A 27,505-nucleotide genomic window follows, 5' to 3' on the forward strand; every position below is an offset into this window, starting at 1 on the left:
CAACCCTGGGAGCTCAGATCTCCTGACCCTGACCAGGGCATGTATAGCCCAGGACTATGTGCACGGGGAGAACATGCAAACTCCACACAGAAAGGCCTTTTCTCCAACCCCACCCAGGGTGTGGGCGCTGAAGTCATGGGGAAACTTAACACGCATTCAGCGTCTACAGCGTCCCCGGCAGGAATTGAACCCAGGACCTTCTTGCTGTGAGACGGCTGCACTACCAGCTGCGCCACCGCGCCCCCTAGATGTTGTTCTTGATGTTCCTGTGTTGGCATGCTGATTTTTGGTAAACTTAATACATGACTTTTTCCTACCATAAGTCCTCATACACCATCTGGACATCTCGGACAGCATCTGCATCCATGTGGTTGATCTTCTCTTTGCGGTAACGCACCATGAACGGCACCGTGTTCTCCTCACGAAGCAGAGAAATAATATTTGCGCAAACCCATTGCTCCACACATGTCTGAGTAGAGAGCACCTGAGTGTAACAAGAGAAACAAAAATAAACTTTACAAATCTGTCTGAGACCATAATTATGGTTCAGATAGACTGAGAGTGGGAGACAGAGAAGCAAAGCAGTAAGACACAATTATAAGCTATTAACCTTTAAATAGAAACTGTCTTTTTTTGTTTGTTTGTTAGTTTTTTTTCCACTATTAACATCTTGAAGGTTGGATCTTTGGACAAACGAGAATCTCAGTAGAGATTTTAGACACTAGTATCGCTGCCCATTGGTTGGTCAGACATACTTATTTCTGCTTGGCAAAACAATAAAAACACATAAAGCTGAAAGAAGAAAAATAATGAGTGACGAATGTTAGGTCCTCCTCTTCTAGGTAGTTATAATTTGTTAAATGCCTTTAGAAATGACTTTAGAAAGACTTTATTATTGTTTTGTAGTAGATTATGAAACTGGATCAAGTTTCCAAGTTTTCACTTTTTTACTTTTTATTTATTTCTACTACCCTTTGTGAAATACCTGTAATTTAAATGCTTATGTTTTGAGGTTTCATCTGATGGATATACATACAGTAGACTGCAGCCAAGAACATTATGAGAGGTAGTGAATAGGCCAGCAAAGCTACACAGCATAGAGTGAATGTTCATAAAACAATTTTAAGCAACAAACATATTAGTTAGAGAACGTCCATAGTGAAGTATGATGTTTACAGAATCTTCTAGTGCCTACCTGTTCTTCTATTGGCAGCAGGGCTCCATAAACTGATGATATTTGATGGAATAATAGATTATGCTAAATGCAGAACATTTATTGAATAAAAGCCGTAACAGTCTTGAATTGAGAGCAGGAAACTAAAAAAAGGCTCTGTAAACTACTCAGATATTACTCTATATCGACCAACTTTTGGTGAAAATGTTATGATATTCACAGTGGGTCACTATCTGCAAACATCTCGGCACATTTTGTTTCTGTAAGTTAGTGAAAGATAAGCATATTTGCTGCACTGCTTTTACCTGATTTATTTTAAACAACAACAGTTCTTCCCACATACCATACCTGAATTAAGTCCCAGTTCATATTGAGATCATTCCTCAGCGAGTGTGCTAGCGATGGTGGTAAAGCAGTAGGTTGTCCCTGACAGGAACCGCTGGTCTTCAGTTTCTTCAGACAAGGCTCATCAAAAGTAAAATCTTCGTCAGGCCCTTCCTCCTTCTTTACTCTATATTCAGCTTGTGATGAGCCTTCACCTGCCCATGTGTCTATCTGATGGGCGTCTGGCACAATAAATGATACCCTCTACAGAAAAAATAAATAAAAATGCAGATCAGAAAGAAATAACTGCAGAAATCATAAACATATTAGTAATAAAATATGTGGTTGGTTGGATGATGTAATAAGATCAAACAAAAATAAATAAAGTTTTACAAGGACATATTTCATACTATTGTAGATGTTAGCATGCAGAGTTCACCAAACCGTACTGAAAAACCTGTACAATTGATAAGAGCGATAAATCTGTTTTAATGTATCTAAACTAAAAGTATGTGTATATACATCCAACTGACATAAATATTTAACTTACCTCTTCTTTAACTCTTTTACTTGTTCCAGTCTCATCAGCCCTCCCATCATTTGGAGAGTCAGTCTGTATATTTAATTTGTCATCTCCATATTTATCACACATACTTTCCCTTTTTGCTCCAGCCAAGCGAGATACAGTTGAATCTTTTGGACCTTTAGGAACCTTAGCTTTTTTCTCTGCTGCTGGTTTTCGTGGTGCTTTTGGTTTAGGCACCTTAGGGACTTTTGGTTTAGGCACCTTAGGGACTTTTGGTTTAGGCACCTTAGGGACTTTTGGTTCTTTTGGTTTAACATTTCTCTTGACAGGTGCTTTCTTCTCTCCAGTTGCAGTGGTTTTGGCAGTTTTGCTGGTAACTTTTGATTTCGCCTCTGGTGGCCTCCACTCGTCCTCATCACTACTCACAATGTGAATAGCTGACCTGATGGTAGAGCAGGAATAAAACAATTTAAATAGTAATAAGCAGTACTCGAGTTGTAAAAAAAAAAATCAGGGGGGATGGTGGATTTTATCATATGGGGACAGATCATTTGTGCTGATTACAAATAATATTATATATTACAAATAATTGCACTGAACAAAACACCTGCAGAAATACTGCAGGAATGACAGCAGTTAAATGCAGCCTTCTGTAAGCTTTAAATATCCACTGGGCTTACATCTAATACATCAAAACACAACAATAAAAAACAGTTTTCTGAACTTATCAATATGACTCTGTCCTTCACAGGATAAGTAACATGGATCACTGCAAAAACTCAAACTCTTAACAAGAATATTTGTCTTATTTCTAGTTAAAATGTCTCCTTTTAGTAAAAAAAAAATCTCATTACACTTAAAACAAGACTCATCACTGGAAAAAACCACAATTTTCACCTGTTTCAAGTAGATTTTCACTTGAAATAAATAGAAAAATCTGCCAGTGGAACAAGATTTTTTTGCTTGTGATAAGAAGATAAATATTGTCCCACTGGCAGATTTTCCTACTTATTTCAAGTGAAAATTTACCTGAAACAGGTGAAAATTGTCACATTTTTCTGGTGTTATTTTTCTGGTTATGACTTAATGTTGAAATAGCAGTAAAACCACATTCAGTGATGAAATGACATAAGGGATGGAAAGGAGGGATGGCAGTTTTACAGGGGGGATGATTTGGACCGTTTTTATTTCAGGGGGGATGTCATCCCCCCTCAACTCCAGTACTGGTAATAAGTCAGCAAATGATGATCCTAGATTAGACCAACTATTCCTTCTAAATCATTCATGTTTTCTTCAAACGTATAACATAAAAATGTTTCAGTTTTTAAGCTTAGTGCAGCGTGTGTGTTCCTGGCAATATGGTGTAGTTAATTACATTCCCAAAAAATAAGTGACAGATTGAAAACTATCCTCTTTATCATGAAATGTAGAAAATATTGGATAAAAAATTACAAACGTTACTTACAAGTCTGAATCATTGTCAGTGTACTTTGCACATTTGGCAGTGGTTGCTCTGGGTCTTCGCATCATCTGTTGAAAAGGGGATTGTTTGACTTTTGGTCAACAACTGTAGCAATAAAAGCCCTGAATTCAGGACATTTTCTCAACAATGATGTGTTGTTGATGACTCCACATTACGTGCTCAAGATAGGAAGATATCCATTAGCAGTACTTACTTTGAAAGCGAGCTGGCTTGAGGTCAAACTTCACCTTTGAGTAAGATTGGGATGTTGTGGTTTTTTGTGGTGTGTGTTAGAGACAGCTGGGTATCAGCTTAGCTAGCGTTTCAAATTTGGCGGTTCATGACGACGTTAACAGATTTACAACCACAACGAGCCATTTCCAGCTATCACAACATCTCCACACGAGGTATAAAGTCTAACATGATAGCTGTATTCATACCGGAGGATAAGCTATGATGAATATTTGTTGCATTTGTGTTGCAATCGGGAGTAAAGACGAATAACTACTTCCTGCAACAAAGGTTTTTAACCAATCATAACATTAAACAATAGAACTATTTCTTCTTCGTTGTGTTAAAAATTACAACTCGCAAAGTGAATACTGCCATCTACTGTATGAGAGGAGAACTGCGAGTACAGAGATAGATAGATAGATAGATAGATAGATAGATAGATAGATAGATAGATAGATAGATAGATAGATAGATAGATAGATAGATAGATAGATAGATAGATAGATAGATAGATAGATAGATAGATAGATAGATAGATAGATAGATAGATAGATAGATAGATAGATAGATAGATAGATAGATAGATAGATAGATAGATAGATAGCAAGTTGTTTCATATCTCAACTTCATTTCATTTCTTTTTTTTGTGATCACACTTTGTCTCTTAATAGTCGATTTCAGACCCATTTTACCCTATATATATATATATATATATATATATATATATATATATATATATATATATATATATATATATATATATATATATATATATATATATATATATATATATATATAATATTACATCGTTCATCGTTCATTTGCATTGTTTTGTGTCTGTCTGTTTCTGCCTCTCTCACTCTGGGATACATTATTTTTGAGATATAACCAAGGAGTCCAATCAATAAACTATGTTATTGTTGTCCTTGTCAGAGCTTTTTACCAGAAAAAGTGCTCTTTGAGTGTGGTGATGATTTTATAATTTCATACATACATTGCTTTCCACTTTGCCTGTCATCTATCTATTAAGTCCTGTTTTGCAAGAGATATTCTTTGGACTCATAGACAACAGTCTGATGAAATTTGACCAGGATGTCTATAACCACCATTAATATGCTCTTGTTTACAATAACCACCTATCCATCCGTCCGTCCGTCTGTCCATCCATCCATCCATCCATCCATCCATCCATCCATCCATCCATCCATCCATCCATCCATCCATCCATCCATCCAGCCATCTTCTTCCACTTATCCAGAACCGGGTTGCGGGGGCAGCAGTCTAAGCAGAGATGGCCTGACTTCCCTCACCCCAGAGTGTCCAGCCACCATGCGGAGGAAACTCATCTCCGGCGCTTGTATCCGCGATCTTGTCCTTTCGGTCATTACCCAAAGTTCATGACCATAGGTGAGAGTGGGAGCATAGATTGACCGGTAAATGGAGAGCTTTGCCTTTCAACTCAGCTCCTTCTTCACCACAATGGTCTGGTACACCGACCGCATAACTGCCTTGCGCCAATCTGTCTGTCAATCTCGCACTCCATCTTTACCTCACTCGTGAAAGAGACCCCAGCAAAGCTCTCTATTTACAGGGTCCCTTTCCTCCATGTAATGTTGCAGAATGCAGAGGTGTGTCAACCAAAACAGCCCTACAACATCCAGAGACTTGAGATACTCAGGGTGGATCTCATCCACCCCTGGTGCCTTGCCACTGAGGAGGTTACGAACTACCGCAGTGACTTCAGCTTGGATGATGGAAGAGTACACCCCAAATCCGCAGTCTAAGCTTCAATGGATGTCAGTGGGATTGAGGAGATCCTCGAAGTATTTCTTCCACCTTTTGACAATGTACCCAGTCGGGGTCAACAGTTACCCACTTGCACTGTAAACAGTGTTCGCAGAGTACTGCTTCCCAGCTCTGAGGTGCCGGCTGGTTTGCCATCATTTCTTTGAAGCCAACCAATAGTCCTCCTCCATGGCCTCACCGAACTCCTTCCAGACCAAAGTTTTTACCTCCAGGACTGCCTGAGCAGCGGCATCCTTGGCCTCAGGGTACCCATCAACTGCATCAGGAGTCCCACAGTCCAACATGGCCTGATAGTACTTCGTTCCCAAGATACCTTCACAATCCATTTGGGTCTGCCCGGTCTGTGCAACTACCTCTTCCACCAGCGTATCCAACTCACCAGCAAGTGGTGATCAGTTGACAGCTCAGCCCCCTCTCTTTACCGCACCAGCCTCTCATGGACACCAAGCGCTAGCCTTCAAGCCCCAACCCAAGGCCTGGCCCGAGGGTGGTGCCCCGGTGACACCAACCAGACATAACTTTCATTTTTTTATATCCGTGTTTGGCTTATGAACTGCTCTTAGTCTGGCCCGTTACCTAGGAAATGCTTGCCACTGGAGAACCTACCAGGGGCGTAATGCTCCCAACAACATAGCTCTTAGGATCATTCGGGCAACACATACCCCTCCAAACCAATTTAAAAATGTTTCTCTCTTTAATACTTGCCACAGCAATATACACACCAAAATTCTACACATCTTCCGGTGTATTTCAGTGGTAAAAAAAAGAATTTAAAGATGTTACAAATACAGAGATTAAAATGCACATGGAAGGACCAAGTTGTAACTAGTTCCTGTTTAGAGGGTTCATCTAGCACAAGAACTACGCCACCTGAACTGTAAATGAGCAGTAAAATTCAGCATCCAGCACCATTTTTTTCTAAAAGATTTAACACATTTAAGAGAAATAGGAAACAAAAACTTCTGATAAACCTTAGTTATGACTGAGCTTTTATATTTAAGTCTGTTTATCTGACAAATTGTTAATTTACTGTAATTGTTAAATTACCTTACCAAAACCTTCTGTGGTTTTAATTTCTTCCATAAATTCAGTGTTGTTTTAATCATCATCAGGTCGTTGCAAAAGATCAGAGCTAAGCTAAATATTCTATGTTGATACCCAAAAATAAAATGAGAACTGGAATAACTAAACACATATTGTGATACCAAATCATACTGGATACATAATGAGTATATAAGATATTCGGTATTTCTATATGCTGCATTTCCACAAACACAGATTTTTTCAATGATCTCATTATCAGTGTATTAGCTACTGAGACAAATGTCCTTAATAATGGTTATACAGTACAAGACAATATGTTAATCTTTACAGGAAGTATAAAGATATAAATCAACGGCTGCGTGGTTGCAACATATGACTGTGCTTGACTGTGCTCCCTGGTAACAGGTGAGTCATCACCAGCAACCAATGAAAAATTCAGCTTGACAAAAAGCGAAAACAAATCCAGACTCTTTTTTTTGGAATTGCAGCTGGGGTTTCCAAACAGATGCTTTCAGTTCCCTCTGACTCAGCCCAGTCAAGTAGGTGAAACCTCACTTACTCACTCATAACTCACTGATCCTTTGAAACACCTTGCAACCTGTTCGAGAGAAGGTATTTTTCTATGTCTCATATGTTTGTGTTATCTGTTTTTCTTCAGTTCAGACAGTTTTATGATTATGTCCTGTGCCTGTTTCCAGGTCTGAGTTGAAAATGACTGACCCCAATAACCCACACCAGCCTCTTCTTGGAGCCGCCGTCCAGCAGACAGCAGTCGATGTTGGAGCACCAGCCCAGGGGTGAGGAGGGAGTGTATAGCTACTGTATGGGGGTTCAAGTATTCTGCAGTAATTCACCTCAAATAGATTATCTTAAATTACATTGAAGACAGGGTTTATAGAAAATAAGGTATTTTTGGTGAGGAAATTAATTTAAGTTAATATAATTTGATAGAAAAGTTGCGTCACAGAGAGGGAAAACCAGTCTTCTGGGATTTTGTTTGAATTTATTAAAGTTGGGATAATGAGACAAAGTAGTGTTCATTTTTAAATTCATGTACTTCAGCTAGTCAGATCAATTTATCCATTTTGTAGACTCGTTATGAGTAATCTATCACACCGATTAACAAGTTACGGTACGCAGACTTTTTAAAATATTTACATATATGTGACCACACAGCATTGGGAATCTGAATAGATGGACCTCAGATAGTTATAAATCAATCATAATTGATATATAGCTAATTCTTTCATCTGTTAATTTGAAGGAGTTTCTATTTTTATTGAATAAAGAGAAATTCAGTCTTGGCAATAAATTAAGCTAAAATAAAAAACAACAACATTTTTACTAATGTGTTGGTTTGGCAACAAGTGATGTCATTACTGACATGAGGGTTGACGTATGAAGATGTTATCTGCAGGTAGTTTTAGCTTCAAAAATCCCCCAGTCCTGAGATAATCTTAGCTCTTTGCGTGGTTCCTCATACTTATAATTCTCTTCTCACATCCTCAGTCCCCGCTCCTCTCGGGCCTATAAGGTGGCAGGATTTACTTTTTTGGCCTGCGTCCTGATTGTGAGTCAGGCAGCGATTGCCTACTTCCTCCTGAGCCAGGGGAGTGACATCAAAAGTTTGGAGGAGCAGAACCACAAATTCAACGTGGAGATGACGCAGGGACGATCAGGTGAGGGGACCAGTTCCCAGGAGGAGGGACACACTGGACTTTACTCTGCTGCTATTTCACCAAATTCCTTACTCAGCAGGGATAAAATTATCTTGATGATGATAAGATGATCTGCTGTTAAACTTCTGAGCAGCTACATTATGACATTAATTCTAAAAACAAGATAAATACACCAAACATGTAAAACTTTTAGCTCTAAGTGTAAACATAATGTTTGTGTCCCGCAAAGAAATCATGACTTTTAGCTGTAGTGGTCCTCTGACAAAATCACACCAAATTTCTATATATACTGTAGCTCTGCAAACTCTGAAGGGCTGAAAAAGGTGACACCCACCCACCCAAAAAAGGGGCTGGGGAACACCCTGGATAGGTCGCCAGTCCATCCCAGGACAACCAGCATTTTATTAACACTATTTGCCCAATCCTTTTTTTTTATTTCACAAAATTACTCCAAAACCACCTACCAACAGTGTACTGCCTCAATATGGGCATAAAGTTTCAATTTATATAGCGTCTGTTACAACAGAAGTTGTCTCTAGGTGCTTTCCAGAGATCCAGAACATGACCCCGAGCAATTACTACATAAACATAAACAATGGCAGGTAAAAACTCCCCTGGTGGGAGAAAAACCTCAAGCCAAACAGTGTCAAGGAAAAACTCCCCTTTAGGAGGAAAGAAACCTTGAACAGGACCTGGATCATAAAGGGGGAACAGACAGAGAGACTGAGGAACAGAGATAGGAGACACGCAGACACAATGGTTAGTTGACAGCAGACACTGAGGTGGTCAGGGGGTGTGACTGCAGGTCAGAATGTCAGTAGGCATCTAACAGACATCTATACAGACAGGTGGAAGCAGCAGTGGGATGGTCGGAGGGGGGACTGCAGGTCGGCATGCAGCTCCTGAAGCTCTGGCCTGCAAACATTCAGAGAAGAGAAAATGAGGGGGCAGACCAGCACAACAAACTACAAGAACAATTCACTGTAATTATGGTTATGAGGCATTTCTAATTAATAACTGAAGCTTGATCTGAGGAAAGGAAAGAGAATAAGAGGAGAGAAGGAGGGGCACCGGGCACCGCTCAGTGGATCATGTTGGTGTCCCTCTGCAGCGTAGGCCCATAGCAGCATATCTACAACGAAGCTATGTTTAAGAACTGTTTTAGTCTCGTCCTATAGCTGCAACTACTGCACTTACTAGAGGCTGAACTAAACACAAACTAAACAGTATAAATATAAAATTACTGGCAAAGCAATTAAGGGTATATAAAACTGAAAAATAAATAAATAAATAAAATTCTGTTTTACAAAAATAGACCAGGAAAAGGTCAGTGAAGAGGCCCTAATTTATGTTTTCACAAATGGAGTAAAGGTTTCACAAATCACAAACTGTGTTTTAGATATTCTTTACTATATAAAAATTTGAGCACTCTGAGTAAGGCCTTGTTGCTTGTTCATTGTGTTGTTTACCTGCTAACGTTAATCACATCACATAAAAGAGATAACAACATAGTTGAGCAAATTCTGAGTTACTTGGTAACTTAACAAAAAAAAGACAACATATTATATCATTGGAGGCTTACCTTAAAACTCTCTCTGGTGTCCCTTGAAGTCGGGCTGAAGTAATGTTACGTAGAATAAAAAAATATCGTTCATTCCACCTTGTAATGGGAAAAGCTACAGTATGACCTTGATTGTGACTATTCATGCTTGTTTGAAGTTCTTTATGACTTTAAACTTTTGAATCGTCCCGTTTTCACAGTCCCTTTGCTAGTTCCTTTAGAGTTTAATTAAAGTTCTCTATAAACTTGCCTTCAGTGGTTTGGATTTGTTTTTTCCACATGCAAATAATAACAATTCAATTCAATTCAATTTTATTTATATAGTGTCTATTACAACAGAAGTTGTCTCTAGGCGCTTCCCGGAGACCCAGAACATCATATAGCAATCTCAAGTGACAGCAGCATCAATAAGAAGGAAAGCTGGAAAAGTATCAAGGATTGAAAGAGGAAGTAGGAAAGATGTGGAAAGTGAAGGTAGCATTGGTGCTGCTAGTAGTTGCTACAGAGTTGTGACCTACAAATGAGCTTAACTGTGGAAGAGCAACATCAACCATCACGTCTTCAGTCTTTTACATGCCCGGTTTCTCTTGTTGTGTGCAGTGTCCATGCCTGGCCGGAAGCACATGGCCATGAATGCCTTGGCCCCAATGATGGATGTCTCTATGGATGAGGTAAGTCGGTGTTTCAAATGACTCATCAAGATTAGATTTTTTTTTTTACCTACATTCCAAAACAAAATTAAAATCCCTTCCTAATGCAATACTTTGGATCTGTCATTGTCTTTAATTGTTAGTCAATGAATAAAACAAGTTTTACAATAGGAGAATAGGCATGTTATTTGAATGTAATTATATTGTAGGTAAAATGAATCTCAGCTACCGGTATTTTGTCAGATTTTTAGTTTTTATTTATTTGTTTTTTGTTTTTTTTATTTTGCAGGAGGCCTCAACTGCAGGTCAAGGAAAAACTGGTATGTTTAGCTTATTTTTAATGTTTGTATACAGCTATACATTGATTCTCTTTGTCTATATACATTAGAAAATACATTTTGGGATTACACCCATGCCCTTTATTCATTTCTTGTACTTTCCCTTGGTGACAGGATCATGATTCTTATGCTTTCTTTTTTTTTTGCATTCTCTCTGCAACCCTTCTGCTCTTCCAGCTGGCCCCCTCACCATTTGCCAGATGGAGGCGAAAGGTCTGAAGCCCATGAAGGTCCCAGGTTTCCGCCCCACCTGTGACAAGCGTGGCCTCTACAAGGCCCAGCAGTGCTACATGGGTCACTGCTGGTGCGTGGACCCCACCACCGGCCAGATGATTTCTGAAGGGGCCAAATGCGCCGCACCCATCTTCAGTGGTGAGACACAATAACTGGTTACAAGTTCAGGTTTAGAAAAAGAAGTGCATGTATGCAAACACTCTTTTGTATATCTAAAAAAATGTATTAAGCATTACTTTAGAGCCCAGACGTAAGATGCATCGCTGACTTTGACCCGTTTCTTGTTTTAGGTGGCCTTATCGCCATGACTGATGTTGAAACTGATGCTGATGCCAAAGTAAGTAAATGAATCCAGGCCTTATACACATGCCAGTGTGTGCTAGATTCAGCTTGTTTCATTTTATCCATATGAGAGAAAGCACATATTACATTCTTCATATATTTCTACATACTTAAAAAGATTTATACTGTCAATGTGAATGATCAACAATTCTTAATCTGTTTTTTTGTTCCTCAGGTCACTGAAGCTGATTGAAACCAACATCACTCCAGCTCCTAAAAGGATTACAGCTTTGCCAAACAATAATCACCATCATATTTGCATATTGATTAATATTCTAAAAATCATTTAATTGGTTTTCTATCATCTTCCTATTTACAATTCTTCTGTACCCCATATTACATGGACAGCAGAGCATTTTAACTCTGATTAATTTTCAAATGCTATTAAAGGTTAAGTCCTGCGTGTGCTATAGAAGATTTGTGTTATTCAAATTGTCATGTAGAGTTTTGTCACTATTTATCTTAGGTGAAAGTGGGAAATGCTTTTTTCAAGCAAAATGACTCATATTTTGGTACAATATTACACACAGACTCTTGAAACAAATAAACTGCATTTTTTCCCATTTATTGGAATAACCCAAATAAAAACTATCAGAGGATTTTGATGGTTTTCTTTCATATCCCAGTGGAGAAAAAAAACAGTTGAGTTGAATATTTCTGCACAGACATCAAGGAACAAAAACACAACAAAAGCAGCTATTAAAAAGAAAGCACTGTCAACTGTCACAGCGTAATCAATATTCCAGACAAGGTTATTGCTTAAAAAACGTGCAAACGTTTATAGGCACAAAAAAAAAAAGGTAAAAACATGAATATAAGGTAGATCACAATGATTGTCTATAGGCACAATTTCTTTGTCTCGGTTCCAGTTTGCCAGTTATACAGTACAACGAGTCTTTGTTAGTAAAAACTAACAAGACCAGCAGCTCAAATACCTTAGACATGTCTCATGGATTATTTATCTAACACTTGAATGATTAATATCCCCAAATTAATAATCAATACGTACTGGACTAGAATATTTAATTAATCAAATGTGCAATTTTTCTTTGGCTAGTCACTAAATCAAAAAATCAGCCAAGGAAAATTAATGTTAGGTTTGTTTTAGGTTCGGTTTAGAGATTGCACGACTAGTACGGCATCAATTTTAACTTAAAAGTCCTCTGAAAAGAGCACCTTAACGATGTACAACAATAAAAGACAAAAAAGACAAAGGTCTGAAAAAATATAATATCCCAGGCAAAATACCTTCAACTTCTCTTCCTTAAATAACCACCAGAGGGAGCCATTCTGGTTGAGAAAAATAACTGAAAAATGTTTTTGTGAGAATTCTCACTTGAATTACTATGCAAGTAAAAATGCTAATAAAAACATTACAAAACATATATATACTATCAATTCCTAGTTTAACATATTTAAAACAGCATTATGTTTCATAACTTTCTAAATAATACCCTTTGTGCGTAGGTTCTTAGATCAATGTTTTGTTCAATGAGCTTAAATACCCAGATGTAAACAGCCAAATTACAAATTCAATAGGTTATGTTGCTTGATCTACCTTTTATATACAGATTATAGATAAAACTCCACAACACAGGCTGAAAACACCAAATTTCAAGTAATTCTAACTTCTTTAAAAAAAAAAAAAAAGATGACATATTGAGTGCAAAAAAAAAGAATTGCTTGGGGTGAATTAAAGTAAGAGCTTGTGAACGTGAAAAAGATCAACAAGTTTCCAGCATTTGATAGACAAATATTTCCTCAAAAAGGGTACTGCACGCATGGCATGAGAGAATAAGATCAAGTTCAACCCACAGTAGGCACTCTTAATATACATGTTACTGTACATAAAGCAAACATTTCCCTGTTGTGGTCAAAGGAAAATTAAAAACATATATTTATGAAAAAAGTTCTGCTTTGAAACACACTTGAAAATCAGGATGACTTTTTCCAGTGATGAGTAGAACATAAACAAAAATGAAATGGTTTTATAGAAATACCTCTTCTCACTATGTCACTTTAATATAATTATAGAATTGACACGCCTCTTTAACCTTAAAGGAAAATGGCGGGATTTTGTTCTTGGAGAGACATAATACTCTACTGCATAAATTATTATCTGGCACTTATAACCAAAGTGCAAACAGGGGAACCATGATAGGATTTGACAGGTTTAACAAAAATAAATACCATGACAGGTGAAGCGAGGCCAGTTGACCTCTGTTCAAAAAAGTGCAAGTTAATTAAGGCTGCTATAGTTGCTTTCTGACTCCTGTAGAGGTATACGATTCCAAAGACGAGCATAAGTCTCCAAAATAAGATTCATACTAGTCCACTTAGTCTCAGTATTAATCGGTTTTGACACTCAAACATGATTACGGTATGTTGAAAATGTAAACCCGATATGCTCACTTTAAGAAATGTAATTCGGTTGCCTCACTGACATGAATGATGCTGAACATGATTTGACTGCACTAAAAGTTATGAAACAAAGAAAGAATCAATGTTTCAACTAACAAGCTTGACCCTTTTAAAAGATTTAAATTCACTGATCAATGTGGGAGGTGATAAAAATTGTTTTTAACCTGAAATATGCATTTGACCCAAAGTATATCTGTACAGACACAGTTTCGTCTTCGCACCTTTCTTTCTATTTTCCTCCTTTCAGGTTGCGTATGTAGTCCTTGATGGTGCTTTCAATGTTGGGAACTGCATAATTTTGTGCTGCATACATTCCTGTACACGCTCCTATTGCAACACCCATCAATGCTGAAGAGCGTAGCTTAGCAACGACGTAGCCGGCCAGAAAACCCTTCAAGAAAGGAGAAGCCAGCAGACTCCCGCCCTAGAAAAGAGAGAAGATATGACGGTATAGCTGTTGGTCCGATAATAATATCATTATTATTAGTAATATTATTATTATTCATATTGTTATTAATCTACATCTTGACATTCACAATGCTGCAAACATTGCGTCTTTTAAATCAAATGTGAAACACATTTTTTTAGAATGGCATTTAATACATAGCAACATTTTCATGGATCATTTTTTGTTGTATGCTATGTTTATCCTTTCTTTGATTTATATAAAGCACTTTGGACAAATGTTGGTTACTATAAAGGACTATACAAATACATTTCAATTGACTGATTATTCATATGATTTATAACTGCTTCATCTGTACACAGAATTTGAGGGGGTGTAACTTGACAAACTGCATACATAACTAGGCCTGGTGTACACATACTGTTCGTGGTGGACATCACGTTTATTTTGTCTATACGTTATAATATTTAATTTCTTCAGGGGGGGGTTCAAAGCAAGAAGAAGAAAATGTCAGCATCTTGTTGAATCTTACAGGAGGAATCCCGGCGTGTATCTCATCCTCCACCCGTTTCTGGATGTCCTCCAGCTGGTCCTTCAGCTCCACCAGGTCCTTGAGCTGGTCCAGAGGATTCTAGCTCACACACACAAACACACACACAGGTCAGGAAGCTCCCCAAAACAGCTGGAACACTCAATTATCTAAATTGACGGATCGTTTTTTTCCAAGTGAAAACAGAAGTGGAAATGGTTGCACATTAAACCTTTTACTGAAGCCTTACAGCACAGAAAAGGTTGCCTTTTCTTAAGGCTGATGTATGGTTCCGCGTTACACCAACGTAGAGCGTACGGCGTAGGTTACGCGGCGACGCGCACTGTACGGTGCGCGTCGCCGCGTAACCTACGCCGTTGGCTACGCCGTCGATTTAACGCAGAACCATAATTCCGGCTTTAGTGGGATACACAATGCAAAAATTTGATTTTTGTTTTTAGAAAAAGGGTAAGATTATAATTATTTTCATTATTATATAATCCTTCCAATATTACAACATTTTATTAGCAACAAACCCACCGGCCACAAGTGTATGTCGGTGTATTTTAAAGTGGATGTGTTGTTGTGCTAGATATCTTTCTAGAAGCTAAAAACTATCCCAACCTGAATGAACAATTATGTACCAAATTATACGTTTTTTTCCATTTCTACGGCTAACTAAGATAACACAACCTGTTTTTCAGTCTAAGTTTTTATGTTGTGTTATGGTTTGAACACGCAGAGCTTAATAAATAAAACTTTTATCTTGTCTCATTCACAAACTAGCTGCCTAAGCTTGAGGGTAAACACTGGTTAAAATGTTAATTTACACCGTTAACGACACTTAGCACACACAGTCAGCTACTTTGATCACTTTACAGCTCGTTAACGAGTAGTTTGACAATATGACACGATTTCAGAACGTGTAATAGATCCAGAAATGGTGTTATTAATGTGGCAGACTGGAGATGATAGTAAAGGAGCTAGCGAGCTGGATCGGTGATGCTGCTGGAAACAGCTCACCACGATGATCTCTGGACTTTGTAAGACACAGTAAAGATAAACATTTAAGCCTGACTTCTTTACTAAAGTGACTGGACATCAGAAATGAGGCACCGACCTTGTCGCCTGCCATGGCTTTACTTGAAGCGGTTTGTTGAGGTTTGATCTCTTCTTCTGTGCAAACCAAAACAGGAAAATAACTTACTGCCCTCTATTGGTTTGACTTTGATTTGATTTGATTTATTTTATTTTTGTACATGTAAAAAAAAAAAACACTTCAAGAGAAGTTTAAGAAAACAAAACAAAACAAAGAATTTCATCCTTTTACACTTGATATCTTAATTTACATGTGCAAAAAAAGGAGTAGGAAGAAGTGTAAACTAATCCTACCCCCATTCACTAATCATTTAACCTTAAATAAATACTCACACACTGTACTCACACTGCTAAATAACAGTATTATTATTATTATTAGTAGTAGTAGTAGTAGTATTATTATTATTATTATATACTGTAATTAAACTCACACACATGCCTATACATACATACACATAGTTGAATATTTCTATATATTTGTACACACATGCCCATATAAATATTTATATAAATATACTTATTGTGCAAATTGGGTAAGTATATTATAAATTCCATAGTAAATATATTCTAAATCACTGTAGGTATGAGTATATTATAATGGATAAGTATATTATGATATATAGTATGTTTATACTACTATAAGTAGAGGTATGGGTAAATTATAAATTATAGACTCGTTGCAAACAATTTTTGCTCAAAGTGGATACAGATCTGGTGATAGTAACAAATATTGTTACTTAAGATGTGGATAGTTTTGCTTGGTTACTTAATCTTTTATTTTTTGTTTCAATTCATTATTTTCAATCTTTGTATGTCTATGTGTGGACCCCAGGAAGAAAGAATAGTCTTCCCATATCCCTTGGTGAAGACTAATGGGGGATCCTTTTTAAATAAACAAATATAAATAAACACACACACACACACATATATATATATATATATATATATATATATATATATATATATATATATATATATATATATATATATATATATATATATATATATATATATATATATACATACATATATAAATATAAACAAATCTACCCCTTCACCCAATAGTGTTATCTGCAGGCCCCTAAAAGCCGCTAAACCTCTTCCTCTTTGTACCTCGTGAAAATCATGTTTTTACGAGGTACAATTGGTACATTGGTAGGAAAGCTTCCAAGAGTTTTAATTAAAAACAAAACAAACAAACAAAAAAACGTATTTACGTATAGAAAGTATAGAAAGTATGCTAACTGCAAAATGGTAGGCATTAACAAGGTTTTACTCATCTACTGAAAATGAGAACAAACTAACTGGACCAGTGAATTGATTCCGTGCTGCTCTGTAGGTAATGGATGATGAATAAATGAAAAGAAAATATGCCCGGTCAAATATTTAGAGAAAAATAGGGATGAAGGATCCCGAATCAGTGCAATACTCATCAATATAAGCTTTATTCTATATCCTTTATTCGGATCCCCATTAGCTTCCACTGCAGCGGTTGCTAATCTTCCTGGGGTCCACATAAAATCATACAGCACTAAGACAATACAAGCATACATAAAACATACAAACATCAACTGACACCTTGTCAGCCAAACAAATTTACATAAAAAATGTGATCATTGTTTCACCTAGCTTAAACGGTACAGAGGCTCAGACAAGAGTAAGGATTTTAGTCCTAAATAAACACGCAAGTGGCGTTAGTCCTGTCGTGTGGTCTCTCTCATTAGTTTCTGTTTGAGTGTTTTTTTAAATAGGTATTTGGTTCCGATTTGTTTAATACATGTAGATAATAAATTCCACTGGCTGGAAGCCCTGTAGATGACTGAGTTGATTTGATTTAGTCTTGGGAAGTTCAAGATGACCCATGCTGACCTGTCTAGTTTGGTAACTGGGTTGAACCTGTCCGCACAGGACAGTAAGCTGTTGTGTTAGTTACTTTTCATTCACCGAGAGCCTGTATAATGATGGTGAAAACTATGATCATGCAGAGACTGTGAAAGTGTAAGTGAATGGCAGAGCCTGAATTCACAGGAGGCGAGAAGGAGATTGAGAAATATGAGGCAAGGAAGTATTAGAGACTTAATACACAACACACGTTATCCCCATCTGACAGAGAGATAGAAAGAGACAGAGAGACTAAAACTGCAAGAGAAACACAGTCCAAATGCATCTGCTTTAAGTAAATTCAGAAAGATTAAACTTCTCACAACATAAATCAATCACTGTAGACACTTCATGGTAGTTTAATTCTGTAAGTTTTCTCAAAGTTTTTAATCCTTACAGCGCATAAGAGAGAGTCTATTAACCTTTCCTCGTACAGGGTTATCAAAGGAACAGGCAGATAAGGACGACAGAATTTAATGGTCAATCCAAGCTGCAGTGACAAAGTCTGCACACCTCTGCATGAGATGAAGCACTTTCTAGCTGCACTCCTCAGGACTGCAGGTGCTGGACGAAGTGATGGAGGTAAGGTGTCTCTGATCTTCAGTGCTGCTCAGGATTTAGGGGAGTTATTGATTTTGGCTGAGGTATGTTTGGCTGACTAATCTTTGGATGACTCTTTAACAGAAAGGTCATGCAAGCTTATGGTGCAGTTTTACAGAGGGATGTGTTTTAGGGAATCTATTTTTATGATCCACAAGCATCAGCGGCAGAAGGATTTACATTTTAATTGTAGATGAGTTGAGAATGGTAATAGCAGTATGTCGTAGATTACAAAGGGTAGAATGACTAAAATATGCTGTGAAAATAATGATGAACTTGTTGGTATTCAGCAAATAATAAATAACTTTTGACATTTATAGCTTTGGAATAAAAAATGTATATTAACAAGCCTTGTTAGATCTTAATCTTACACTTTTATTAATACCCATTTTAATGAGTTCTTATGTTCAAACTGTGATGGATTGAGGTTTTCATTTGTTTTTCAAATGCAATATCACAATCTTTTTTTACATCACCTTCAGATGTCCTTATATTTCCTTATATTAATTACTTATAAGATCCAAAGTGTACACAAAAAATGGAGCATGAAAAAAAGGTGATTGCACTTCTACATTTCTATCCTAAATGTTATAGGTAAGATATCTGCCAAAATTGTCTTTACTAAGGCTTTTGTTTGATTAAATTGGGCGCAAGATCTTGAAAAACCTCAAATGGGTGCAGCAGTGGCTCAGGTGTGAGCCGAGTGTCCTAGGAAGGCGCAACATAAATCTAATCCGTTATTACTTGGGGGGGCACATTCTTCACTCTGGTCTCACAGCAATCTGTGAAACAGGCTCTAAACAAAAAAGCTTCTATTCTAGTGGACATAAATTTAAGTGCACTTAACATTTTTTTTCAAAGTCATGTCCAGGGAGAGGTTTCTTTTGCACCTTGTGAAATCATCGGAGATCAACCTGCACCACATTTTGTCTTCTTTAAATGCACCTGTCATTGATAAGCTAGAAAAAGGAGATTTCTAACGTGTGGGAGATCAGATAGTCTATTTAAAAAAAAGCAAAAACCAATGAAGCGTAAATACACTTGTGTCAGGAATACGACCAACCGGGGTCTCTGTGAGATTAATTTGTGCTGCCAGATCCCACAGCCTCTAAATCACAACTTATTTTATAGCTATTTTTTCTGTAATTCCATTTGTAACATTGTTCTTGTCCATATACACAAGAAACAATCTGATACCATTGTTGAATTAGCTGCTGCATAACTCACTATGTGGGAAAGACTAAAAGCATCAGGACTGATTCCAACCTTTTTTATCAAACTCAACTATTATTTCCAAATACAAAAATGCAACAAAATAACACAGATATAAATCCAATAAACTGTTAATTTAAAACAAAATATTAAACAGTTGTGCCACCACAAGGCATTAATGAATGATTTATTATTTTTTAAAGATGGGACAACATCCCAGATAGTAAAATATGAGTTTCAATATGGTTAGGCAGAAATATTGAATTCACGCTGAAGCCTGAATAATTATACAAAATGTGGTCAACAACAAAGCATACGTTGGTTCAACATTGATTAGATGGGGGATTGAAAATTGACCACAAAACAACATTGATTCTATGACATCTTTTCAGCATTGGATGATTGTTTGATGGCAGATCCACCACCAATCATCGATCTTAACCAAAAATCAACCTTTTTGACCAGAATTCAACATCGAATTAACATCTTCTGCTGGGATACATTCATGGAAATTTAAATGTAAATATATGAGATTGTGGTTCATTTGCATTGCTAGGCCTTTTGGCAGGTTGATGTCGATCAATAAAAGCAATAGAAACAACAAATATAAAAGACTGTGGAAAGTACAAAGAACAATAAACAGCATGGAGCAGGCCACACATCAGTATATTATAATAACTAACTCGACCAGTGTTCCAATTTCAAATAATGATAATGAATTAAATGATATGTAGCAGCTCAAACTGAGCATACATGAAACAAAATCTATGTTTACACCATTTGTCAGCAACAAATTTAAAGTGAACACTTCAGTTCATGAAACATTTTAATTTCACCACAGTAATTTTGTCAGTATTGGGACTGATATTTTATCCTAATATCTTATAGTTACATTCTTAGTTCTTTCTTTTTCTAATTTTTCGTAACTTTATTATGTCTGCCTCGCAGTTTTTACACGTTCCTGACAAACAAATAAATGGGAATGATCCCATACTGACAGTATGATATAACTTCAACACCGTTAAATTGATCAGATCAGATCAGATCAGATCAGATCATCTTCTCCCGCTTTATCCGTTTCCGGGTCGCGGGGGCAGCAGCCTCAGCAGGGATGCCCAGACTTCCCTCACCCCAGACACTTCCTCCAGCTCTTCCGGGGGGAGTCCGAGGCGTTCCCAGGCCAGCCGAGAGACATAGTCTCTCCAGCGTGTCCTGGGTCTTCCCCGGGGTCTCCTCCCGGTGGGACATGCCTGGAACACCTCCCTAGGGAGGCGTCCAGGAGGCATCCGGTACAGATGCCCAAGCCACCTCAGCTGACTCCTCTCAATGTGGAGGAGTAGCGGCTCGACTCCGAGCTCCTCCCGGGTGACCGAACTCCTCACCCTATCTCTAAGGGAGCGTCCAGCCACCCTGCGGAGGAAACTCATCTCGGCCGCTTGTATCCGCGATCTTGTCCTTTCGGTCACTACCCAAAGTTCATGACCATAGGTGAGGGTAGGGGCGTAGATTGACCGGTAAATCGAGAGCTTCGCCTTTCGACTCAGCTCCCTCTTTACCACGACGGTCCAGTACATCGACCGCATTACTGCGGACGCTGCACCGATCCGCCTGTCAATCTCACGCTCCATTGTTCCCTCACTCGTGAACAAGATCCCGAGATACTTGAACTCCTCCACCTGAGGCAGGACTTCTCCACCCACCCGGAGAAGGCATGCCACCCTTTTCCGGTCGAGAACCATGGCCTCGGTCTTGGAGGTGCTGATTCTCATCCCTGCCGCGTCGCACTCGGCCGCAAACCGCCCCAGCACATGCTGGAGGTCCCGGTCTGATGAAGCCAACAGGACAACATCATCTGCAAAAAGCAGAGATGAAATCCTGAGGTTCCCAAACCGGATCCCCTCCGGCCCCTGGCTGCGCCTAGAAATCCTGTCCATAAAAATTATGAACAGGACCGGTGACAAAGGGCAGCCCTGCCGGAGTCCAACATGCACTGGGAACAAGTCTGACTTACTGCCGGCAATGCGAACCAGACTCCTGCTTCGATCATACAGAGACCGGACAGCCCTTAGTAGAGGGCCCCGGACTCCATACTCACTCAGCACCCCCCACAGAATGGCACGAGGGACACGGTCAAATGCCTTCTCCAGATCCACAAAGCACATGTAGACTGGTTGGGCAAATTCCCATGAACCCTCGAGCACCCTGCGGAGGGTATAGAGCTGGTCCAGTGTTCCACGACCGGGACGAAAACCGCATTGTTCCTCCTGAATCCGAGGTTCGACTATCGGCCGTAATCTCCTCTCCAGTACCCTGGCGTAGACTTTCCCCGGGAGGCTGAGAAGTGTGATCCCCCTGTAGTTGGAACACACTCTCCGGTCCCCCTTTTTAAACAGAGGGACCACCACCCCGGTTTGCCACCCCAGCGGTACTGTCCCCTTCCTCCATGCAATGTCGCAGAGGCGTGTCAGCCAAGACAGCCCTACGACATCCAGAGACTTGAGGTACTCAGGGCGAATCTCATCCACCCCCGGTGCCCGGCCACCGAGGAGCTTACGAACCACCTCGGTGACCTCGGCTTGGGTGATGGATGAGCACGCCTCCGGGCCCCAACCCTCTGCTTCCTCAGTGGAAGGCATGTCAGTCGGGTTAAGGAGATCCTCAAAGTATTCCTTCCACCGTCCGACAATGTCCCCAGTCGAGGTCAACAGCTCCCCACCAGCACCATAAATGGTGCCGGCAGAGTACTGCTTCCCCCTTCTGAGGCGCCGAACGGTCCTCCAGAATTTCCTCGAGGCCGACCGAAAGTCCTCCTCCATGGCCTCCCCGAACTCCTCCCAGACCCGAGTTTTTGCCTCCAAGACTGCCCGAGCCGCGGCCCGCTTGGCCTGCCGGTACCTATCTACTGCGTCAGGAGTCCCACCGGCCAACATAGCCCGGTAGGACTCCTTCTTCAGTCTGACGGCATCCTGTACTTCCGGTGTCCACCACCGGGTTCTAGGATTGCCGCCACGACAGGCACCGGAGACCTTGCGTCCACAGCTTCGAGCCGCCGCGCCGACAATGGAGGCAGAGAACATGGTCCACTCGGACTCAATGTCCCCCGCCTCCCCCGGGATCCGAGAGAAGCTCTCCCGGAGGTGGGAGTTGAAGATGTCCCTGACAGAGGGCTCAGCCAGACGTTCCCAACAGACCCTCACAATCCGTTTGGGTCTGCCCGGTCTGTCCAACCTCCTCCTCCGCCAGCGCATCCAACTCACCACCAGGTGGTGATCAGTTGACAGCTCAGCCCCTCTCTTCACCCGAGTGTCCAAGACATGCGGCCGAAGATCAGATGAAACGACAACAAAGTCGATCATTGACCTCCGGCCTAGGGTGTCCTGGTGCCACGTGCACTGATGGACACCCTTATGCCTGAACATGGTGTTCGTGATGGACAAACTGCGACTCGCACAGAAGTCCAACAACAAAACACCGCTCGGGTTCAGATCGGGGAGGCCGTTCCTCCCAATCACGCCTCTCCAGGTATCACTGTCATTGCCCACGTGAGCGTTGAAGTCCCCCAGTAGAACAATGGAGTCCCCAGTTGGAGCACCATCAAGTACTCCTCCCAGGGACTCCAAGAAGGCCGGGTACTCCCCACTGCTGTTCGGCCCGTAGGCACAAACAACAGTGAGAGACCTATCCCCGACCCGAAGGCGCAGGGAAGCGACCCTCTCGTTCACCGGGGTGAACTCCAACACATGGCGGCTGAGCTGGGGGGCTATAACCAAGCCCACACCAGCCCGCCGCCTCTCACCCTGGGCAACTCCAGAGTAGTGGAGGGTCCAGCCCCCTTCAAGGAGCTGGGTTCCAGAGCCCAAGCTATGTGTGGAGGTGAGCCCGACTATCTCTAGCCGGTATCTCTCAACCTCACGCACAAGCTCCGGCTCCTTCCCCCCCAGCGAGGTGACATTCCATGTCCCCACTGTGAGGGTTGATGTCCAGGGATTGGGTCGTCGAGGCACCCCGCCACGACTGCTACCCAGCCCACAATGCACCGGCCTGCCATGGTCCTTCCTGCGGGTGGTGGGCCTACTGGAAGGCGGACCCGCGTCGCCGTTTCGGGCTGAGCCCGGCCGGGTCCCACGGGCAAAGACCCGGCCACCAGGCGCTCGCCTACGAGCCCCGACCCCAGGCCTGGCTCCAGGGCGGGGCCCCGGTGACGCCGATCCGGGCGACGTAGCGGTCCTTGATTTCTTTTTCATCATGGTAGGCGTTGTGAACCGCTCTTCGTCTGGCCCGTCACCCAGGACCTGTTTGCCATGGGAGTCCCTACCAGGGGCGAAAGTGCCCCCGACAACATAGCTCCTAGGATCACTCGGGCACACAAACCCCTCCACCACAGTAAGGTGGCGGTTCAAGGAGGGGACCGTTAAATTGATAAGTGCATAAAAAAAGTGCTGCCTTTTACCCCTTGTGTCAAAAGCTCAGATCTATGGCTCCATAACTCCACCGTAGGAGTGTTGTGGTTTAACTGAAGTGCTGATGACAGTGTTGTGCACTGCTGCATTTGGCATCCGTGCACTTTGTTGAATGTTTAATTATTTTGTTACTGGTTAAATAATCGCTGTGTAAAAATTGTAGACCCTTGCGTTGCGCTGCATTGCACTACATAAAGAGCAATGATGAACAGAGCAAGCGGGGCTTTCAGCAGGTATTCAAAGTGTCTGCGTTATTGTTTTATTTTTCAGTTCGGTTCCACCTGGTGATTACTTTTGAGCAGGGTAATGAAATGAAAGCACTTAATCAATCAGACACTTCTGTTGTGCGCCAGACAATGTTATAAATTTTGTCATGGCTTAAAGCTCAAAGCCCTTCAGCAATGTGTAGTGATTATGTGGGCATAGTTGGCTTGATTTCAGTAAAGTCCCCTCGTTAACCTCAGTGATCAGTATGCAGCGTGTGTTTCCAGTGATGGCCACCGCTAAGGCTGCTGGCAGAGGAATGTAATTGGAAAACTGCAGAAGTGGATGAAATGGAATAGGACTGTAAGTGGACCGCTTGAGATTCACTCTTGCTTAAAAATGTGCATGACTCTGCATTTTTTAAAAGAAGTACACTGGCATCAAAATTAAACTACTACTTGCAACTTGGTCTGAAGGTCCAACATAAAATTCAAAAAAGTATATTTATTTCATTGAGCAGGCAAATGAAAGACTTGAAATACTTAATTTGATCATGGATTTAAATAGGTCTTTTTTAAAAGTAAGAGATAAAAGTTTATTGTTTATGATTTTGAGCAAAACATTCAATGCACACCATTTCTTTATGATTGAATGTACTGTGGTCCAGGATCAATAATATTGACAGCTCAAGCTCAGTGTTGTAGTATCTTACAAGAACAGCCACACAATCACGTCTTGTATTAAAACCCTTTGACCAAAGATTCTGAAATGATAACACCATCCAAGCTTTTTTTTTATTTTAGCTGAAAAGTTGTTTCAACAAAAGGTGCCTAACATAAAAGGTGCTCAGAATTTGTTCAGAAGCTACTGATTTTTCACCCCAAAATATGTCTGGCGTATCTTACTGGGATTCCCTCCAGTGCCTGGGCTTTAGTTCAGGATCTTTCCCTCACCCTCATCCCTTCCCCTTAAGGATAGATGGTGTGGTGTGGTGTTTCCCACTGTTGTCTCACAGCAAGAAGACTCTGAAAGTGTGAAATATAACACGTACATATTCAGCTCATGTTGAATATCTTTGTGTTGCTATTCATTGATCCCTGTTTTACTGACAGCATGTGGAAGTCAAGGCACGCAATTATAATTGATTGTATCCATTTCAGTGGCAGGTATACAGACTGTGTGCCACTAATGATTTTACTGTGAGTGGTTTCATCACCTATGTTTCGGAAATATACTGTAAATCTCCGAATGCAAACCATTAAAGGGTCAGGTTTGTAATGATGGTTGTGCTAAGACACCGGGGAATGTTTTTAAGTCAGATTGTGTTGCCCTCTACATGGGAATGAAAATGAGTGTGGATGGGTACAGTATGTCTCTGTCCGTGTGCACACACTCACACACACACAATCACACACACACACACTCACACTCACACACACACTCACACACACGCACACACACACACACACACACACACACACACGCAAACACACACACACACACACACAAACACACACTCTCACACACACACACACACACACACACACACACACAAACACACGCTATGAGTTTGCCCAGGTGCCAGTTATAAACCAATTAAAGGTTTTAAGCTCTGTTGCTTCTCTGGCACAATGAAGCGAGGTAAGAAAAGAGAGTTGCTGCAGTTCCACTGCACCACTCTGCTGTGATATGCCAACGTGTGTGCGTGTTTTTATGTGTATATGTGTGTATGTGTGTACAGGTGGTGAAATGCACTTGTGCTCAGAAAGCTCTGAAAACATGGTCATTACTTAGCTGTGTATGACATACGTAAGCGACGATAAGACAGGCCATTACTGAACGCTTAGACATGAAAGACTGTGGAAGAGGGAGAGAGCTGGCATCCTATAGGAAAGAAAGTTATATAAAGAAAGAGAAATGTCAAAAAGTTTGAAAGGGTATAAAAAAAAAATCGGTTTGACATAAAAAAAAGAGTGGGAAGATAACATGAAGACGAAGTGAGATACATTGATACGGATGAATCCATATATTATGTCATAAGGTTCCAATAGTTTTCACACATGGGTCTTCCCTTCATCTATGATGCTGCATCAGTATCGCACGGACTCCGTCTGCCTCCCCTCTCTTTGTATCTCTTCCTCAGTTTTTTTCTACCCCTCCCCTCTCCTACACATCCACACTAAGGATCCTTGGTTCAGTGGGAGTCCCGATCAGTGTTGTCAGAGCTCCTGTTCTGCTGAGAGCTGAGCTTAACAGGTCGGTGCTTCCCTAAATCCAGTCCTGCCAAGCTCAGCAAATACTGAGGACCTCTGCAATATCATAAGATGGAGCTCTGTTTTCTGGAGGCACTACTGAGGGAGGATTTCTTACAGCCTGTCGACATTATGCCAGTAGGGTTGAAGACAGGGATGCTCTCACCTTTTGAACACTGGGCTGTAATGAGGATCAAAACTATATGTTGATGGAATTGAGGACTGACAAATAGAAAAGTCTTGTATGTATAGCCAATTTATTAGATTTATTTTGTCTTGTTTTATTTCATTCTCCTGCAAAAAATGCAATTTGTATATGAAATTAAATTGCTTTATTGATTTTTCTGTTTGCTTTGATTTAATGAAATGCACATGATGCATCCAAAAAAGGAGTTTTCTGAAGCCTTCAACAGGAGATCTGGAAGCTAATGAATTATTTTACCAAAAGAGAAGCCATTGCACAGTTTACCGAACTCTCCAGCCATGGATCAACGAGGGATGCGCGTGCCAATAGTTGGGCTTGAAATGAGGAGTCAGGGCTTAGGTTTTAGTTACCCGACCACAGGACTTCCTGCCAGCTCTGTAATAACTGCAGTCCAGCAGCAAGACTACTCAGCCGGTGTTTGGCTTCGCAGGAAGGATAAACTTGAACACGTAAGTTCTGAATATTCAGCATCATTTAAGTATCTCATAAAACTCTATGGGGTTAAAAAGGCGTAGACGTGCTGGATTGAGCCACACCGATCATTGCTGTGTTAGAACATACAGAGTATTGGAAGTAAAAAAAGTATGTTGGTAATACATTTTTGGCTTGATAATATGTCAAACTGGCATCAGACTGGTAGTCCCGGTGTCAAGGAATGACGATGTTAGAGAGGAAATTGGTTGTGGTTATCTCACATTTTGTAACTGGGAAAACTGATTTGGAAGTACTGGACAAAAGGGACAGTTTGGTGCCAAATGATGAGGCTGGTGACTATTTGCTGGCTGTTATACTGAATTCCTGATTATACCATTGTGTAGAGTTGCAGCACACTTGAGAACTTGATTCCCTTTACTGAGAGAAAT

General features: G+C 40.3%; 3 protein-coding genes across 3 annotated transcripts in view; 1 reads left to right on the forward strand and 2 right to left on the reverse strand.

Annotated features, from left to right (window-relative positions):
- srbd1 (S1 RNA binding domain 1) overlaps window positions 1-3,992 on the reverse strand; it is a 57,084-nt gene extending 53,092 nt beyond the window's left edge. The window contains exons 1-5 of the mRNA XM_061744801.1: window positions 3,701-3,992; window positions 3,490-3,554; window positions 2,049-2,466; window positions 1,523-1,762; window positions 318-484 (exon numbers count right to left, since the gene is read on the reverse strand). Of these exons, the coding sequence (XP_061600785.1) occupies window positions 318-484; window positions 1,523-1,762; window positions 2,049-2,466; window positions 3,490-3,554 (890 nt within the window). The 5' untranslated portion in view covers window positions 3,701-3,992. The remainder of the gene's footprint in view (window positions 1-317; window positions 485-1,522; window positions 1,763-2,048; window positions 2,467-3,489; window positions 3,555-3,700) is intronic.
- A 3,065-nt stretch (window positions 3,993-7,057) lies between these two features.
- LOC133463444 (uncharacterized) lies at window positions 7,058-11,973 on the forward strand. The gene is made up of 8 exons (XM_061744988.1): window positions 7,058-7,182; window positions 7,269-7,367; window positions 8,080-8,249; window positions 10,411-10,481; window positions 10,750-10,780; window positions 10,976-11,170; window positions 11,323-11,369; window positions 11,550-11,973. Exons 2-8 carry the CDS (start codon window positions 7,282-7,284, stop codon window positions 11,565-11,567), a joined length of 618 nt encoding a protein of 205 aa, XP_061600972.1. The 5' UTR covers window positions 7,058-7,182; window positions 7,269-7,281; the 3' UTR covers window positions 11,568-11,973.
- A 1,861-nt stretch (window positions 11,974-13,834) lies between these two features.
- On the reverse strand, window positions 13,835-15,926 carry LOC133463445 (SLC35A4 upstream open reading frame protein-like). Its single transcript, XM_061744989.1, has 3 exons — window positions 15,851-15,926; window positions 14,734-14,832; window positions 13,835-14,219 (listed from the first exon to the last, which is right to left on the reverse strand). Exons 1-3 carry the CDS (start codon window positions 15,863-15,865, stop codon window positions 14,025-14,027), a joined length of 309 nt encoding a protein of 102 aa, XP_061600973.1. The 5' UTR covers window positions 15,866-15,926; the 3' UTR covers window positions 13,835-14,024.
- Window positions 15,927-27,505: the final 11,579 nt, after the last annotated feature.

Source organism: Cololabis saira, chromosome 17, assembly GCF_033807715.1.
Source record: "Cololabis saira isolate AMF1-May2022 chromosome 17, fColSai1.1, whole genome shotgun sequence".
Classification (NCBI taxonomy): Eukaryota; Metazoa; Chordata; class Actinopteri; order Beloniformes; family Belonidae; genus Cololabis; species Cololabis saira.